The sequence below is a fragment of the Anolis carolinensis genome, chromosome 6 (genome assembly GCF_035594765.1).
Source record: "Anolis carolinensis isolate JA03-04 chromosome 6, rAnoCar3.1.pri, whole genome shotgun sequence".
Taxonomy (NCBI): Eukaryota; Metazoa; Chordata; class Lepidosauria; order Squamata; family Dactyloidae; genus Anolis; species Anolis carolinensis.
In genome coordinates, this window is record NC_085846.1 from 4,291,304 (window position 1) to 4,309,812 (window position 18,509).

The window sequence follows — 18,509 nt, forward strand, 5'->3', positions numbered from 1 at the left end:
TTATGCTGAGTCTTCCTCCAAATAGGGAACAAATACATCCATTTTGGAAACTACAATGCCCAGCATCCCAGCTCGGACAGCCAAGGCATTGCGGATACTGGGATTTGCATTATTTTCCCAAAAGAAGGAATGAAAAGTCCAATTCTGAGACTACAACACCCAGCATCCCCAGCTAGCATGGTTGGTGTGTGGATACTGGGATCTGCAGTATTTTCCCAAAAGAAGGAATGAAAAGTCAAATTTTGAGACTGCAACACCCAGCATCCCCAGCTAGCATGGGTGGTGTGTGGATACTGGGGTCTGCAGTATTTTCCCAAAAGAAAGAATGAAAAGTCCAAATTTTGAGATTGCAACACCCAGCATCCCCAGCTAGCATGGTTGGTGTGTGGATACTGGGATCTGCAGTATTTCCCCAAAAGAAGGAATGAAAAGTCCAATTCTGAGACTACAACACCCAGCATCCCCAGCTAGCATGGTTGGTGTGTGGATACTGGGGTCTGCAGTATTTTCCCAAAAGAAAGAATGAAAAGTCCAATTTTGAGACTGCAACACCCAACATCCCCAGCTAGCATGGTTGGTGTGTGGATACTGGGGTCTGCAGTATTTTCCCAAAAGAAAGAATGAAAAGTCCAAATTTTGAGATTGCAACACCCAGCATCCCCAGCTAGCATGGTTGGTGTGTGGATACTGGGATCTGCAGTCTGATTCTCGGAAACCTTGTAGCCGAGTATTTCTGGGTCTGAAGGACGATGGAAAGGATGCCCTGCCCTGCCAATGAGAATTTCAGTTTTTTTAATTACAAAGGTCGGGATAATTACAAAGCAAGGCCGGGGCCTTGGGCAGCGAAGGCTTCGCGGGTCTTATATATATATATATATATATATATATATATATTCTTTTTTCCCGTTGTGAGCACACTCTTTATTTTGCATTCTCGTCTTGCCCACCAGCCTCCGAGGGGACTTGGCAAGGGCCGCCCAGAGTGGATCCAGTTTCAGAAGGGATCACGTGGGATCCAGGGAAGGAGGCCTATTTCTGAACCACCGGATCCAGAGATCAGCTGGTCTTTTCCGCGGCCGGGATTTGTCTTGCGGAGGTAGAGTCTGTGCATTCTTTTTTTTTTCTGCAATAATTTTGCAATCTAGACTTTTAATGCGTGTGTCTCTGTGTCGTTGCCAAAACAAATCTCATTTTCTGTGCTAGAGGTCCCATTGGCATCTGAAATCTCTGCCTTGTAGATTAGAATGAATGCAGTGCGATGGCTCCACACTCTACGGTCCTGGGAGCTGTAGATTGACAAGGTACCATATATTCTCGAGTATAAGCCGACCCGAATATAAGCCGAGGCACCTAATTTTACCACAAAAAAAACTGGGAAAACATTGACTCCAGTATAAGCCGAGAGTGGTAAATTTCAGAAATAAAAATAGATACAGTAGAGTCTCACTTATCCAATAATCACTTATCCAATGTTCACTTATCCTTATTATCCAAGTTATTCGCTTATCCAAGCTTCTGCCGGCCCGTTTAGCTTGGATTAGTGAGACTCTACTGTATATATATATACACTGTCCATATATACTATTCCATATATATGAAATAATATTCCACTAATATATATGGAATAATGTTGTAACTATCCAGCTTGTCTAGCATGAAACAGCCTTGCAGCTTCAAAGCCTGGCTGCTTCCTGCCTGGGGGAATCCCACTGGCCTCGTTTCCAACAGACCTCACAACCTCTGAGGATGCCTGCCATAGATGTGGGCGAAACGTCAGGAGAGAATGCTTCTGGAACACAGCCATACAGCTCAGAAGACTCACAGAAACCCAGTGATTCCAGCCACGAAAGCCTTCGAAAACACAATATCCATATACGGTAGAGTCTCACATCCAAGACTCACTTATCCAATGTTCTGGATTATCCAACAAAGTTTTGTAGTCAATGTTTTTAATAAATCGTGATATTTTGGTGCTAAATTTGTAAATACAGTACAGTAGAGTCTCACTTATCCAACATAAACAGGCCGGCAGAACATTGGATAAGCGTATATGTTGGATAATAAGGAGGCATTAAGGAAAAGCCTATTAAACATCAAATTAGGTTATGATTTTACAAATTAAGCACCAAAACATCATGTTAGACAACAAATTTGGTAGAAAAAGTAGTTCAATATGCAGTAATGCTATGTAGTAATTACTGTATTTATGAATTTAGCACCAAAATATCACGATATATTGAAAACATTGACTACAAAAATGCGTTGGATAATCCAGAACGTTGGATGAGCAAGTGTTGGATAAGTGAGATTCTACTGTGATTACTACATAGCATTAATGTGTAATGAACTACTTTTTTCTGTCAAATTCGTTGTATAACATGATGTTTTGGTGCTTAATTTGTAAAATCGTAACCTAATTTGATGTTTAATAGGCCTTTCCTTAATGCCTCCTTATTATCCAACATATACGCTTTTCCAACGTTCTGCCGGCCCGTTTATGTTGGATAAGTGAGACTCTACTGTACCAATAAAATTACATTAATTGAGGCATCAGTAGGTTAAATGTTTTTGAATATTTACATAAAGCTCAAATTTAGGATAAGATTGTCCGACTCTGATCAAATCATTATTCTCATCTTCTTCAATGTAAATGTGCTTATGTAGCCTTTTAATAATAATAGAGTAAAATAATACATGTAATAATAATAATAATAAATACAGGAAAATAATACATGTAATAATAAAGAGAGTAAAATAATAAATGCAATAATAATAAGATCAGAGTGAAATAATAAATGTATTATTATTAATAATAAAATAGAGTAAAATAAATGTAATAGTAGCAACAATAATAGAGAAAAATAATAAATGTAATAATACCAATAATAATAGAGAAAGATAATAAATGTACCATATATTCTCGAGTATAAGCTGACCCAAATATAAGCCAACCAGGACCCTCACCCGAGTATAAGCCAAGGGGGGCTTTTTCAGTCTTAAAATGAGGGATGAAAAACTAGGCTTATACTCGAGTATATACAGTATATTTATTTACCAGGCATGGGCAAACTTCGGCCCGCCAGGTGTTTTGGACTCCAACTCCCACAATTCCTAACAGCCGGTAGGCTGTTAGGAATTGTGGGAGTTGGAGTCCAAAACATCTGGCGGGCCGAAGTTTGCCCATGCCTATATTTTCTCTGCTAAAGAGTGTTGGTCCCTCACCAAACTACAACTTCCATGATTCCATTGCATGAAGCCATGGCAGTTTAAGCAGGCTCAAACTACCTTAATCCTGGGTTGCTGTGAGTTTTCTGGGCTGTCTGGCCATGTTCCAGAAGCAGCATTCTCTCCTGACGTTTCGCCCACATCTACGGCAGGCATCCTCAGAGGTTGTGAGGTCTGTTGGAAACTAAGCAAGTGGGGTTTATATACAGAACTCTTGTCTGTTGGAGGCAAGTGTGAATATTGAATAATGTCCACCTTGATTAGCATTGAATGGCCTTGCAGCTTCAAAGCCTGCCTGGGGGAATCCTTTTTTTGGGGGGGGGGAGGGGAGGGTTTATCTGGCCCTGGACCTTCCACAGATATATAATCCTAACTTGCCTAGTTTTCAATATAACTCACAACCTCTGAGGATGCAGCCAGGCTTTGAAGCTGCAGGGCTATTCAATGCTAATCAAGGTGGCCAAGGGCAACATCCATACTTGCCTCCAACAGACAAGAATTCTTCTCCCACCCTGGATATATAAACCCCACTTGCTTAGTTTCCAACAGACCTCACAACCTCTGAGGATGCCTGCCCTAGATGTGGGCGAAACGTCAGAAGAGAATGCTTCTGGAACATGGCCAGACAGGCCAGGAAATTCACAGCAACCCAGTGAAAGCCTTTGACAATGCATTAATTCTGCTGTCTAGAGAAGCATTCCTGGATGCCTTGCATCTGCTTTGTTGCACGAGAAGAAAGGGAAAGAAAAAAGAGGGAAGGAAATAGTAGACACATACTGTATATACTCGAGTATAAGCCTAGTTTTTCAACCCTCTTTTTAAGACTGAAAAAGCCCCCTTCAGCTTATACTTGGGTGAGGGTCCTGGTTGGTTTATATTTGGGTCAGCTTATACTCAAGAATATATGGTACATTTATTATTTTTCTCTATTATTGTTGCTACTATTACATTTATTTTACTCTATTTTTATGATTATTATTAATATATTTATTATTTCCCTCTGATCTTATTATTACTGTATTATTGCATTTATTATTTACTCTATTTATTATTACATGTATTATTCTCCTGTATTTATTATTATTATTATTATTATTATTACATGTATTATTTTACTCCATTATTATTAAAAGGATACATAAGGGCATTTACATGGAAGAAGATGAGAATAATGATTTGATCAGAGTTGGACAGTCTTATCTTAAATTTGAGCTTGATGTAAATATTCAAAAACATTTAACTTACTGATGCCTCAAGGAATGTAATTTTATTGGTATCTATTTTTATTTCTGAAATTTACCACCCTCGGCTTATACTGGAGTCAATGTTTTCCCAGTTTTTTTGTGGTAAAATTAGGTGCCTCGGCTTATATTTGGGTCGGCTTATACTCAAGTATATATGGTATTTGGATTAGCCCTGAGTTCATCTAAACTGCAGAATTAATGCAGTTTGATATGCCTTAAATTGTCATGGCTTCATGCTATCGAAGTCTGGGATTTGTAGTTTGGTGAGGCCCCCAGCACCTTTTGATAGAGAAGGCTGGAGACTTAGTAAAACTACAACTCCCACGATACTATAGCCTTGAGCCAAGGTGTCAAGCTGCATTCACGTTAGTGTGTGCAGCTATATTTATGTACAGTAGAGTCTCACTTATCCAACGTTCTGGATTATCCAACGCATTTTTGTAGTCAATGTTTTCAATACATCGTGATATTTTGGTGCTAAATTCGTAAATACAGTAATTACTACGTAGCATTACTGTGTATTGAACTACTTTTTCTGCCAAATTTGTTGTCTAACATGATGTTTTGGTGCTTAATTTGTACAATCATAAACTAATTTGATGTCTAAAAGGCTTTTCCTTAATCCCTCCTTATTATCCAACATATTCGCTTATCCAGTGTTCTGCCGGCCCGTTTATGTTGGATAAGTGAGACTCTACTGTATTATCAGGACCAAGGCAAATACATTGGAAATACGTTTCTGGGATCCACTCTGTGTTCTGGTCAAATAATCCGTTGCACCCAATACAGTAGAGTCTCACTTATCCAACATAAATGGGCCGGCAGAATGTTGGATAAGCGAATATGTTGGATAATAAGGAGGGATTAAGGAAAAGCCTATTAAACATCAAATTAGGTTATGATTTTACAAATTAAGCACCAAAACATCATGTTAGACAACAAATTTGGTAGAAAAAGTTGTTCAATACGCAGTAATGCTATGTAGTAATTACTGTATTTATGAATTTAGCACCAAAATATCACGATGTATTGAAAACATTGACTACAAAAATGTGTTCGATAATCCAGAACATTGGGTAAGCGAGTGTTGGATAAGTGAGACTTCTGTATTAGGTTCAAGGCATCGTCATTAATATTTTATTGTATATCGATTTGCCAATAAACACTTTGATGGGAGCAGATTCCAAAGGATAATATTTCTCATCCTCTCTTGCAGGAATCCACGGATGAATAGATCACAGTGATCAGGAGTAAAATCCCCCGATTTGGACAGAGAAGGCATTTGTTCTTCTTGCCGACGACAGACGGAACATGGCTGCACCAGGTCTGGGTCTAATTTTGTACTTTTTGCATATTAAAAGAACAAAGCCAAGCTGCTTCATTTCCTTGTGAAACCAGACAAAGACCCAAGGCATGTCATTATTGCTCGTGATGTTGTTGACTGTCCTCAACCCATTCCAGACCTTTACGGTGACCCTGGGGCTGAGAGAGTGTGCCTCACCCAAGGTTTCCTATAGTAATTGCTTGTCCTCCAGCCCTTCTGTGGTTGACCTCACAGGGCCCCATAGACGAAAAGCATGGCTTTCGACACATCACACCCCACGTGAAGCCTTCCTGCGTTCTGGAAATCAATCTCATTGGAGTGCAGTTCCCAGCATCCTCCCTCCTGCAGATTCTTGAATGCAAAAGCATTTAAGACTTGCATTAGATGAGAAGGACCATCACAAGGATCAACCAATGGTTTAAGAATGGGACATACCATCTTTTTGGAGTGTAGTACCAGAATCCTGCAGCTCAGATATTGATACTGAATGCAAAACAGATTTAATAGTAATGTTTGAATGCAAAGATGGTCGGAAGAATCCACTATGTAGCTTGAGTATTTGGGGGGATTTTGGGTGTTGTCATCCAATAAATGGAATTTTTCCATTCAGGCTGCAGAACGAATGCAATTTGAGCCCACTTGAACTTTTATGGCTCAGTGCTATGAAATGACGGGAGTTGTAGTTTTACAAGGTCTGTGCTATGAAATGGTGGGAGTTGTAGTTTTGCAAAGTCAATGCCATGCAATGACAAGAGTTGCAGCTTTTCAAGTTCTGTGCTATGAAATGATGGGAGTTGTAGTTTTTCCAAGGTATATGCTATGAAATGACGAGAGCTGTAGTTTTTTCAAGGAACTTGTAGTTTTGCAAGATCGATGCCATGAAATGACGAGAGTTGTAGTTTTTCAAGGTCTGCGCTATGAAATCGTGGGAGTTGTAGTTTTGCAAGGCCGATACCGTGAAATGACACGGAGTTGTAGGTTTTCCAAGATCTATGCTTTGAAATGATGGGAGTTATAGTTTTTCCAAGGTCTGTGCTATGAAATGATGGGAGTTATACTTTTCCAAGGTCTGTGCTATGAAATCGTGGGAGTTGTAGTTTTACAAGGTTTGTGCCATGAAATGACAAGAGTTGTAGTTTTTCAAGTTTTGTGCTATGAAATGATGGGAGTTGTAGTTTTGCAAAGTCAATGCCATGCAATGACAAGAGTTGTAGTTTTTCAAGTTTTGTGCTATGAAATGATAGGAGTTGTAGTTTTTGCAAGGTTCATGCCATGAAATGACAAAAGTTGTAGTTTTTCCAAGGTGTATATGCTATGAAATGTTGAGAGCTGTAGTTTTTCAAGGTCTGTGCTATGAAATGATGAGAACTGTAGTTTTAAAAGGTCTGTGTTATGAAATGGTGGGAGCTGTAGTTTTGCAAGATTGATACTATGAAATGACGAGAGTTGTTGTTTTCAAGGTCTGTGCTATGAAATGACGGGAGTTGTAGTTTTTCAAGGTCTGTGCTATGAAATCATGGGAGTTGTAGTTTTGCAAGATCAATGCCACGAAATGACAAGAGTTGTAGTTTTTCCAAGGTCTGTGCTATGAAATGATGGGAGTTGTAGTTTTTCAAGGTCTGTGCTATGAAATGTTGGGAGTTGTAGTTTTTCAAGGTCTGTGCTATGAAATGACGGGAGTTGTAGTTTTTCAAGGTCTGTGCTATGAAATCATGGGAGTTGTAGTTTTGCAAGATCAATGCCACGAAATGACAAGAGTTGTAGTTTTTCCAAGGTCTGTGCTATGAAATGACGGGAGTTGTAGTTTTTCCAAGGTCTGTGCTATGAAATGACGGGAGTTGTAGTTTTTCAAGGTCTGTGCTATGAAATGATGGGAGTTGTAGTTTTTCAAGGTCTGTGCTATGAAATGACGGGAGTTGTAGTTTTTCCAAGGTCTGTGCTATGAAATGACGGGAGTTGTAGTTTTTCAAGGTCTGTGCTATGAAATGATGGGAGTTGTAGATTTGCAAGACCTTCAGCCTTCTCTGCCTAAATAATATTGGCGCTGGACCACACTACAACTCCCAGGATTGCATAATACTGCGCCATGGCAGTTCAAGTGGGGCCAAACTGCATTAAGTCTACAGTGTGTAGATGCACCCCTAGAATCACACTTTGCAGTGCTGGAAAGCCGTTGCATGTTGCGGGAGGAGTCACACTCTCTCAGCCTCAGAGGATGCCAAAGGCGGGCAGGCTTCCTGAAATGCAAAATTTGAGAACAGGGTAGAGTTGGAAATATGGAATGATAACAAAAAGGAGAGAAAAATAGGGAGGAAAGAAAGAGGGAAACATTCCTTTTTGGAGATGACAACACCCAGAATCCCCGAGCCAGCAACGCTGGCTCGGGGATTCTGGGTGTTGTCATCTCCAAAAAGGAATGTTTCCAAGCTCTGAACCATATCGTCTGATATTTCATATTGCAAACCTCCATATATTCCAAATTTTGCTCTTCTTCCCCCAACGATGCCAACCTCGGTTGGCAGGGCAAGGCTTTGGAATGTAGTTGGGCCAGTTTGGGCATCGATGGGACGCTTAGTCACACCTGAAAGCCTCATTCATGGGCATAGCTAGCATTGGAAGGGTGTGCTCCTGAGCATGTGCAGAGGGCGGTTCCTGGGCTGCTGCATCTCTGGAAAACCTCGCTTCTTAAAGGCACAGTCATGCTTTTTAAAGAATAGGTCGCACAGCCTTGCAGTCTCTTCTTAAAGGTACAGTAGCCCTTTCCAAAATAGAGGGCACCGGCTTGCATTCACTTCTTAAAGGTACAGTAACAGTGTATTTTTTTTTAAATAGTTTTTATTGGTTTTGCAGTTATAGTTTACAGTGAGAATGTGTGGACCATACATTCCAAAAATAAAGGTGGGAGAAATAGAGTGAAAAGAGAAAACGGGGGGGGGGGGGGGGAGAAAAGAAAAGCACAAACAAAAGCAAAAAAAAAAAGGGGAAAAAACACCAAACATATTCTTGGCGAGGAGAGGGAAGTAATAATAATGATAAAAAAGGAAAAGTCACGGAAAGTTACATAACATATAAACAAAAACAGAACAAAAAACAGATATAGTAATAAAATCCAAAAGAGTGACTTCCATCTCTTCCACTGCTACTTTAAGAAGTTTGTTTTTTACTTCTTTTCTATTCTTTTTCTTTCCTTCTCTCTATTTGGTGACCGCGTCTTCATATTGCTTTCGGTTGATGTACCAACCTTCTTTACAAATTATATTAGCACCTTCATTTGCATTTCTACCAAGTATTTTTTAATCGGATCCCAGTTTGTTTGCTTTTTTGGAATACCATAATTATTTTTTAGTAAGTACGTCAATTTATCCATATTCATTATTTCCATAACCTTAATTAACCAACAGCCTAATTCAGGAATTTCTTTCTTTTTCCAGTATTTGGCATATGTAATTCTAGCCGCCGTAGTAAGATAATTGAAAAGCATCTCTTTATTTTTGTTATTTTCAATGTTAAGCATCCCCAGGAGGAAGTATTTTGGATCTAAGTCTAGTTTAATTTGCAACATCTTTTGTATTGCCTGATGAATATCTTTCCAGTATTTCTTCGCTTTTTTGCAAGTCCACCAACAGTGGAAGAACGTTCCTACTTTGTCTTCGCATTTCCAACATTTGTTTGAGGTTTTTTTGTAATATTTTGATACTTTTTGGGGGGTCAAATACCAGCGGTAAAACATTTTAATCCAATTCTCTTTCAGTTCTGTTGCATATGTGATTTTTAATCTGGAGTTCCAGGCCCTCTCCCATTCTTCTAAATAAATTTTTTCCCCAGATTTTTTGCCCATTTGATCATGCTGTCTTTTACTGGTACCATTTCTGTCTCCCATTCAATTAGTTTTGCGTATATTGTGGATATTTGTTTTCTTTCTGATTTCATCACTTTGTCCCAAAATCTTTCTGATTCTTCAAATCCCAGTGTTTTTTTTTTTTAAAGAATTGGGGGTCCAGTCTTACATTTACTTCTTAAAGGCGCAGTAACCATTTTTAGAAAAGACTAGGGCCCAATCTTGGACTCGCTTCTTAAAGGCACAGTAACAGTCGTTTTAGAATAGGGAGTCTTGTCTTGCAGTCTATTCTTAAAGGCACAGTAACCATTTTTAGAAAAGAGGGCCTACTCTTTGCAATTTCTTCTTAAAGGCACAGCAACAGTCGTTTTAGAACGGGGGAGTCCAGTCTTACAGCCTCTTCTTAAAGGCACAGTCATCGCTTTTTAGAAAAGAGGGCACAGTCTTGCATTCATTTCTTAAAGGCACAGTAACAGTTGTTTTAGAATAGGGGGTCCAGTCTAGCAGTCTGTTCTTAAAGGCACAGTCACCATTTTTAGAAGGCACCGTCTTGCAGTCCCTCCTTAAAGGCACAGTAACCAGTTTTGGAAAAGAGGGCCCACTCTTTGCAATTTCTTCTTAAAGGCACAGTAACAGCATTTTAGAATAGGGAGTACAGGCTTGCAGTCTCTTCTTAAAGGCACAGTCATATTTTTTTTTAGAAAAGAGGCCACCGTCTTGCATTGCATTCATTTCTTAAAGGTACAGTAACAGTTGTTTGCAATTTTTTTTCTTAAAGGCACAGTAACAGTTGTTTTAGAATAGGGGGCTCCAGTCTTGCAGTCTGTTCTTAAAGGCACAGTCACCATTTTTAGAAGGCACAGTCTTGCAGTATCTCCTTAAAGGCACAGTAGCCATTTTTAGAAAAGAGGGGCTGGTCTTTGCAATTTCTTCTTAAAGGCACACTAACAGTTTTTTTTTTTTTTACAATGGGGGATTCAATCTTCCATTCACTTCTTAAAGGCACAGTAACAATTTTTCGATTAGGGACTGCAGTCTTGCATTCACTTCTTAAAGGCACAGTAACTTTTTTTTTTACAATGAGGATTCAATCTTGCATTCACTTCTTAAAGGCACAGTAACAATTTTTAGAATAGGGACTCCAGTCTTGCATTCACTTCTTAAAGGCACAGTAACCTTTTTTTAATATAAAGAATTCAGGATGCAAATGTTCTTAAAACTTTCTTTCTTTCTTTCTTTCTTTCTTTCTTTCTTTCTTTCTTTCTTTGTCTCCCTTAAATAGGATACCCCTGTCCCCAGCCAGGACACCCCCTCGCGTCCCCTCCATACCAGATGTCTCAGTCCCACATGATGCCGTCCGCACCTGGCCCTGGCTTCGTCTTTCCCGCCGCCAGCCCCGTCGCACCGCAGATCACGGGACCCCCGCCTCCTCCCCGGGGGTATCACGAACACGCCCCGGCTCCCCCTCCCCCACAACAGCCAGGGCCAGACCCCCACGCCATCATCCCCTACGTGCCTGTGGGCTGCAGCATCCCTCGGGGTTTGGAACACCTGGCACAGGTAAGAAATGTCAGAATATTTGCAGCGCAGCAGTAGTTGGATGGAAGCAGTGGAGTGCAGAACAAAGAGACACTCAGAGACGTTGGTAAAACTATTTACAAAGTTTTATTGTATCAACACAAACAGACGACAGATGAACACAGGACTTGACTCTAGGCAGACAGAACTCAACTGAACTGATGCAATCAATTATGAACAAACACTTGTGTCTGGATACTCCCTAGTTCCAGCCACACATCAAGGACATCACAGCTTCTTGGCAATTAACTCTTTCCACACCATGGCACATTCTGGATGATGCAATCAGTTGCAATACAAGCATGGCACAAATTGCATTTAAACACTATCAATACACAAATCCCACATTAACAAGGAATATGCGCGGGCATGGGCCAACTTGGTTCCTCTTTCCAGGCGCTTTGGACTGCAACTCCCACCATTCCTAATAGCCTCGGGCCCTTTCCTTTTGCCCCTCAGCCGCTTAAGCGGCTGAGGGGCAAAAGGAAGGGGCCTGAGGCTGTTAGGAATGGTGGGAGTTGCAGTCCAAAGCGCCTGGAAAGAGGAACCAAGTTGGCCCATGCCTGAAATATATGACTCTAGAAGCTTCTTGGTTTGTAGTTTCCATCTAAGTCTCCAGTTTGCACACTTTTCTGGCCCTGACCCAAAACCATACCATGTCTGGATTGAAAGGCACGAGATTTATGGTCCGTAATAATGTCTCTGAGTCAAATTTGCAGGCTTAAATGTATGTCGTTTGCTGGGGAATTTCCTCAGAGGCAAGATGTCATTAGCTAGGTTCATTATGCCCAGACAGAGCCAGTGGCATCCTGGGGAAGGGTGGAATTACAGAGTGGGACGGGACTCCCAGGGGCCATCTAGCCTGACCCTGTTCTGCCAGGCAGGAGGACACTATTAAAGCAAGCCCTGATTAAAAACACTCAAAAACGTACGCTCCCACGGCACCAGCTTGTTATTAATTCTCCCTAATTAATAGGTGGACACTTTGAAGGGATCAATGCTGTGGGATCATGGGAGTTCTACTTCGACAAAGTCTTTGTTGCACCTCAGCACTGGTTCACCTTGCTCTTAACACACACTCCAGCACAGCAGGCTAGGTTTACACAGTTTATTGATAAAAGATACCAAAGTCTGAATAAAAAACAGTAAAGAAGGCAAAGCATTTCTCTGTCCTTGAGTTCCCATGCATTTGTTAGTGATTCTATGGGACGTCTGGGACTATGAACCTTTAACCTTAACCTCGTATCTCTATCTAAGGAAGACTCCTCTAAGTCACTGCCAGAAACACCTGGAACCTGTTGATGTTGGAACTCCTGGGAAAGGTCACCCTTATCATTCGTTTCTGTTTCCTCACTAGCCTGTGGCTCCAAGCCAGAGCCTCCCTGAGTCCCTTCGGGTGAGAAGGGCGGCATAGAAATGATGGAAATAAATAAATAAATAAACATCCAAATGCGATGGCAGTCCGTAAAAAGAAATATTCAAATGCAAAGGCAGTCAGTCAAAAAGGCTATAATCCAGAGGTAAAAGCAATTTGCACAATATAGTCCCAAGTCTCTGATATAGGAAATTAGTCCTGGAAACAAGGCAACATTAACTTCAGCATAAAATCCAAAACACAGATCCCAGGCATGAACATAAACGAGGATCCTTAGACAGGGCAGGAGATGTGCTTCCAAAAACCAATGTTGCTTGGTCTGAAATCCTTCCCTGTCTCTCCTGTATTTACCCATGTTTACATCAAAACATCCGGGTGTCCCCTGGGCAACGTCCTTGCAGACGGCCAATTCTCTCACTCCAGAAGTGACTCAAGTTGCTCCTGACACGAAAAAAAACCCCCATGTTTACAAGCCAGAAAAGCATTTCTCTGTCCTTGAGTTCCCACGCATTTGTTAGTGATTCTAAGGGAACATCTGGGACGATGAACCTTTAACTGTAACCTCATATCTCTATCTAAGGAAGACTCCTCTGAGTCATTGCCAGAAACACCTGGAACTTGTTGATGTCTGAACTCCTGGGAAAAGTCACCCTTATCATTAGTTTCTGTTTCCTCGCTAGCCTGTGGCTCTAAGCCAGAGCCGTCAACATTTCCAGCATCAGAGCCTTCGAGATTCTTCTCTTCAGTATGGCTTTGGTCAACATTGCTTTGGTCAGCCTGCATAAACCCAAATCCCCCTTCATCATCAGACTGGACCACAACAGTCTTCTCATGTTCTCTGACAAAGATTGCCAGTGCCTTAACAAGCTACAACTCCCAGGTGGACAGGAAAAGAGATTTAAAGATGGGCTTAAAGCTATCACACCTCAGAATAGTTCACCTTGCTATAGACACTCAGTCAGACACAGAAGTCTTTTGAAGTTTTATTGAGAAAAAGCAAATATATATCAAGCAGGCAGTTGAAAGGTTTTTCAGAGTTGCAATAAAAGAGTCAATAGAAATCCAATTAGTTAAAAAATCCAATAATCCATAGGTCAAAACAGTAGACAATAGATCCCAAAGAACAAAGGCCCAAAGGTTACAAAGATCCAGAAAACTTCTCTTAGGCATGAATCATGAACATCCACACAGGGGAAGTGAGAATTTGCTTTGACGAAGATCTATCTGCAAACACACACTTTTAAAAGCACCCCAGAAAAGCATTTCTCTTCCCTGAAGAGGCCTCTTTCTTTCCCGCCAGCCTCACACTCCTACGGAGCTGAACTCCTTTCCATAACAACTGGTCCTCCCTAGATAATTCAAGGTCTTTGTTATCTTGCACCTGAACCAGGACTTGAGACATCTCTTGCTCCTTAATTCCCATGGGAATGTCATCCTGGCTGTTATCTATGGCTTCTGGGGTCAACAGTTCATTCTGCTCAAACTGCAATTCTCGAGCCTCTGAATCAGCCTGTATTCTCATGCCATTTTCCTGCAGCCCATCTTCTGACTCAACTGGCTCTTGTATCTGAAACCCAGAATCCCCTTCTTCATCCTCACTCTGGCTATACTGTGGCTGAGTCACAACAAAAGCCAACCTTAAAAACTGTGGCATAGAACTGGAATGCCCAGGTCCTTGAGTGCTTTAACTGGAGGTCAGCTGTGACCCTTAGAATCACTAACAAATGTGTGGGAACTCAAGGACAGAGAAATTCAAAGAGGCAAGAATGGAGGGCGAAAGGGAGAAACGTGCCAAGAGGAAGGCACATCAAGCCAATCCTAACCAGGACCTCCTTCCATCTGGAATCTGATGCCCCCTCTGTGGAAGAACATGTGGGTCAAGAGTAGGGCTCCACAGTCACCTATGCATCCACCGCCAAGACACTACACTCGGAGGCAAGAGGCCACTACAAACAGAAATATAATCCAATAATATAAGCTATAAGACAGTTTTTTCATATATATGCTATAGTCATGGAACATTCAATGTGCAGACAAGGATTGTAGAGGTTTGAATTATACTCAGTGATGATTCCAAATACACGAGAATTCCTCAAGCAGAATCCAAAACAATATAATCAATGAGTTTTGCTTCTTTCCTCAGATTGACCATGTTTTGATAAACCAGAAACCGGATTTAGTGGAAGGTGAGGATGAATAGGAAAACTCCCAAAGCCCGTTCCCCACCGAAGTCTATGGATTGGGTTCCTTCTAAGAAAGGCCTGGGCAAACTTTGGTCCTGCAGGTGTTTTGGACTCCAACTCCCACCATTCCTAACAGCCTCAGGCCTTTTCCTTTCCCCCCTCGGCTGCTTAAGCAGTTTTGGACTGCAACTCCCATGGACATTTGTAAAGTGTGTCCCATTATCGGATTATATTTCCTGGTGTAAACCATGGTGTTTTGGACTTCAACTCCCACCATTCCTAACAGCCTCAGGCCGAGGGGCAAAAGGAAGGGGCCTGAGGCTGTTAGGAATGGTGGGAGTTGGAGTCCAACACACCTGCAGGGCAAAGTTTGATGTTCTATTTCTTGGTTGCTCTTTCCCTCCTGCAGCTTTCATCGGCTTCGAGCGCAACAACATGTACGAGGTGCGCAACAACATGGGCCACCCGGTGTTCCATTGCGCCGAGCAGAACGACTGGCTGACACGCAACCTCTGTGGCTCCTTGCGCCGCTTCTCCCTGCGGATCAACGACCCTTCCGGCTGCGAAGTCATGCGCGTGATCCGACCCATGAAATGCTCCAGTTGCTGGTTCCCGTGCTGCCTGCAGCAGGTGAGCCCACATCTACAAACCCCAGCATCCCCAAACTGTATTTTATAGCAGTGTGGAAGAGGCCTGACTGAAGCGGCCCTGGGCGCCATTAAATGGCTGAGTGGGTTGCTAGGAGACAAAGTGGGTGGAGCTTAGCCTTCTAACTGGCAGCAATGGGGAAAAAACAATTATTCCTCTCCCTCTAATTAGGACTTTATTTTTCTTGTTTTTATGTTGTCTAAACACAGCGAGGATGACCATGTCTTTTGTGGCCAAGTTTCGTGGGTTTTGGGTGTGTAGTTTTGCTGTTTACTTTAAGTTAGAAATGGTTAGAACATTTTTATATATATAAGATTGTGTTATCGAAGGCTTCCATGGCCAGAATCATTGGGTTGCTGTGAGTTTTCCAGGCTGTCTGGCCATGTTCCAGAAGCATTCTCTCCTGACGTTTCACCCACATCTATGGCAGGCATCCTTAGAGGGTGTGAGGCTGGGGAATTCCTCTAACGGCTGTTAGGAATGGTGGGAGTTGTAGTCCGAAACATCTGGAGGGCCCTGAGTCTGTCCAGTCTCAACCAATGCTGCCTAGTTTGTGGCAACCATAACAATGAAGTTTCTGGAGTAGAACAACTACTTTCAAAGTAAGGATGACACAATTAAACAGGGAATAATCAGGAACATATTTTTAACATAGTGTTGTTGTTGTCATTATTGTTGTTAATACCATATATACTCAAGTATAAGCTGATTTTTTCAGTCCTTTTTTAGGGCTGAAAAAGCCCCCCTCGGCTTATACTCGAATGAGGGTCCTGGTCAGCTTATATTCGGGTCGGCTTATACTCAAGTATATACGTAATTTATTATTTTTCTCTATTATTATTGTTATTATTACATTTATTATTTTACTCTGTGTATTATTATTACATTTATTATTTCACTCTATTATTGTTACTATTACACTTATTCTTTTTCTCTATTATTGTCATTATTATTACATTTATTATTTTATTTTATTATCATTATTACATTTATTATTTTAGTGTATTTATTACTATTGGATGGATACGTAATCACATTTACATTGAAGAAGGTTAAAATAATGATTTAATCAGAGTTGGACAGTCTCACCTTTAATTACAGTTATATGTAAATATTCAAAAACGTTTAACCTACTGATGCCTCAATTAATGTAATTTTATTGTTATCTATTTTTATTTTTATTTTAGAAATTTACCAGTTGCTGCTGCATTTCCCACCCTCGGCTTATACTAGAGTCAATAGGTTTTCCCAGTTTTTTGTGGTAAAATTAGGTGTCTCGGCTTATATTTGGGTCGGCTTATACTCAAGTATATATGGTAATACAGTAGAGTCTCACTTATCCAAGCCTCGCTTATCCAAGCTTCTGGATTATCCAATCTATTTTTGTAGGCAGCGTTTTCAATATATCGTGATATTTTGGTGCTAAATTCGTAAATACAGTAATTACTACATAGCATTACTGTGTATTGAACTACATTTTCTGTCAAATTTGTTGTATAACATGATGTTTTGGTGCTTAATTTGTAAAATCATAACCTAATTTGATGTTTAATAGGCTTTTCCTTAATTTCTCCTTATTATCCAAGATATTCGCTTATCCAAGCTTCTGCTGGCCCGTTTAGCTTGGATAAGTGAGACTCTACTGTATTAATAATGTAGTCATTGAAACCCAAAGAGCCTGTTCTCCATTTTTCCATAGCTGTTCCCCATTTCTGTGCTTTCCAATACAGCTGCCATGTTTTCAAACTATGAGGACTAGAAACTTGACCGGTGAGTGTTCTGTCTCGAGACTGGGTTGCATGTAAATCGATCCCTTATCCTCCCCAGATGGAAGTGCAGTGCCCGCCGGGCAACACCATTGGTTTTGTGGAGCAGACGTGGCACGCTTTCCAGCCCAAATTCTCCGTCCAGAACGTCGAGAAGGAAACCTTGCTGCGGGTGGTGGGCCCCACCTTCGTCTTCAGCTGCGGGGGAGACGTCAACTTTGAGGTGTGGCTGTTTTTATTATATTGATATTGATTGATGATTTATATCAGGCATGGGCCTGAGAAATTTGTATAAAGACCAAGTAGCCACAGTAAGAACAGACCACGGAAGAACAGACTGGTTCCAGATTGGGAAAGGAGTGCGGACATCAGGGCTGCATCCTCTCACCCTCCCTGTTCAATTTGTATGCAGAACATGTTGGAGTATGGTTGTATTTGTATGAAATGTAAATCAAATGTTTACTGCTGATGAGCAAGAGTGTGTATTTTTCAGTAATGAAACAGCAGGCTAGTTTTGACTGACAGCCTGTTGTGATTGCTATGACCTATCAGGCATGACTTCCGGCCTTTGGGGGTCGGAACTTCCTCTGGACAGAGGAATGTGTTTCTTATCTTATCTGTGGAGTTCGGCTTGAGCATTCGCTGAAGATGGACTATGAATGCTATTCTCTGAAGCCGAGAAATGCAAACTGTAAATAGATTATGTAAATAAAGTTAATCAACAGTTGGACTTCGCCTGCTGGAGTGTTTTCTTGACCAGTGCTGATTCTCCGCATGGGAATACAGTCTGGAGAAGGAGGTGAGACCGGGATGATGAATTTTGGAATTCACTCTGCACCCCATCATCCCCTGACAGAACACATCATGCGACAGGTGGGGCTTGAGGAATCCAAGGCCGGAGTTAAAATTGCTCGAAGAAACATTAACAACCTTAGGTATGCAGATGATACCACTCTGATGAATGCCGAAAGTGAGGAGGAGCTGAGGAGCCTTATCACCAAGGGGAAAGAAAGAAGAAAGTGCAAAAGCTGGGCTGCAGTTAAACGTCAAGAAAACCAAGATCATGGCAACGACACCTATGGATAACTGGCAAATAGAGGGAGAAAACATGGAGGCAGGGACAGACTTTGTATTTCTAGGCATGAAGATTCCTACAGCCAGGAAATCAGAAGACGTTTCCTTCTTGGGAGGAGAGCAATGGCCAACTGGACAAAATAGTGAAGAGCAGAGGCATCACACGGGCCACGAAGGAAGGACCGCATAGTGAAAGCCATGGTATTCCCCATAGTAACCTATGGATGCAAGAGAGAGCTGGACCATAAGGAAGG

The 18,509-nt window shown here is 41.3% G+C and overlaps 1 protein-coding gene across 2 annotated transcripts in view; it reads left to right on the plus strand.

Annotated features, from left to right (window-relative positions):
- plscr3 (phospholipid scramblase 3) overlaps nucleotides 1–18,509 on the plus strand; it is a 47,078-nt gene that overhangs the window by 18,608 nt on the left and 9,961 nt on the right. Inside the window, exons 2-8 of one of the 2 annotated variants that reach the window (XM_062983929.1) lie at nucleotides 951–1,096; nucleotides 1,204–1,301; nucleotides 5,686–5,793; nucleotides 10,914–11,191; nucleotides 14,728–14,770; nucleotides 15,177–15,397; nucleotides 17,243–17,404. In XM_062983929.1, coding sequence (XP_062839999.1) covers nucleotides 5,781–5,793; nucleotides 10,914–11,191; nucleotides 14,728–14,770; nucleotides 15,177–15,397; nucleotides 17,243–17,404 — 717 coding nt within the window. In that variant the 5' untranslated portion in view covers nucleotides 951–1,096; nucleotides 1,204–1,301; nucleotides 5,686–5,780. The remainder of the gene's footprint in view (nucleotides 1–950; nucleotides 1,097–1,203; nucleotides 1,302–5,685; nucleotides 5,794–10,913; nucleotides 11,192–14,727; nucleotides 14,771–15,176; nucleotides 15,398–17,242; nucleotides 17,405–18,509) is intronic. The other variant, XM_062983928.1, reaches the window with a different exon arrangement.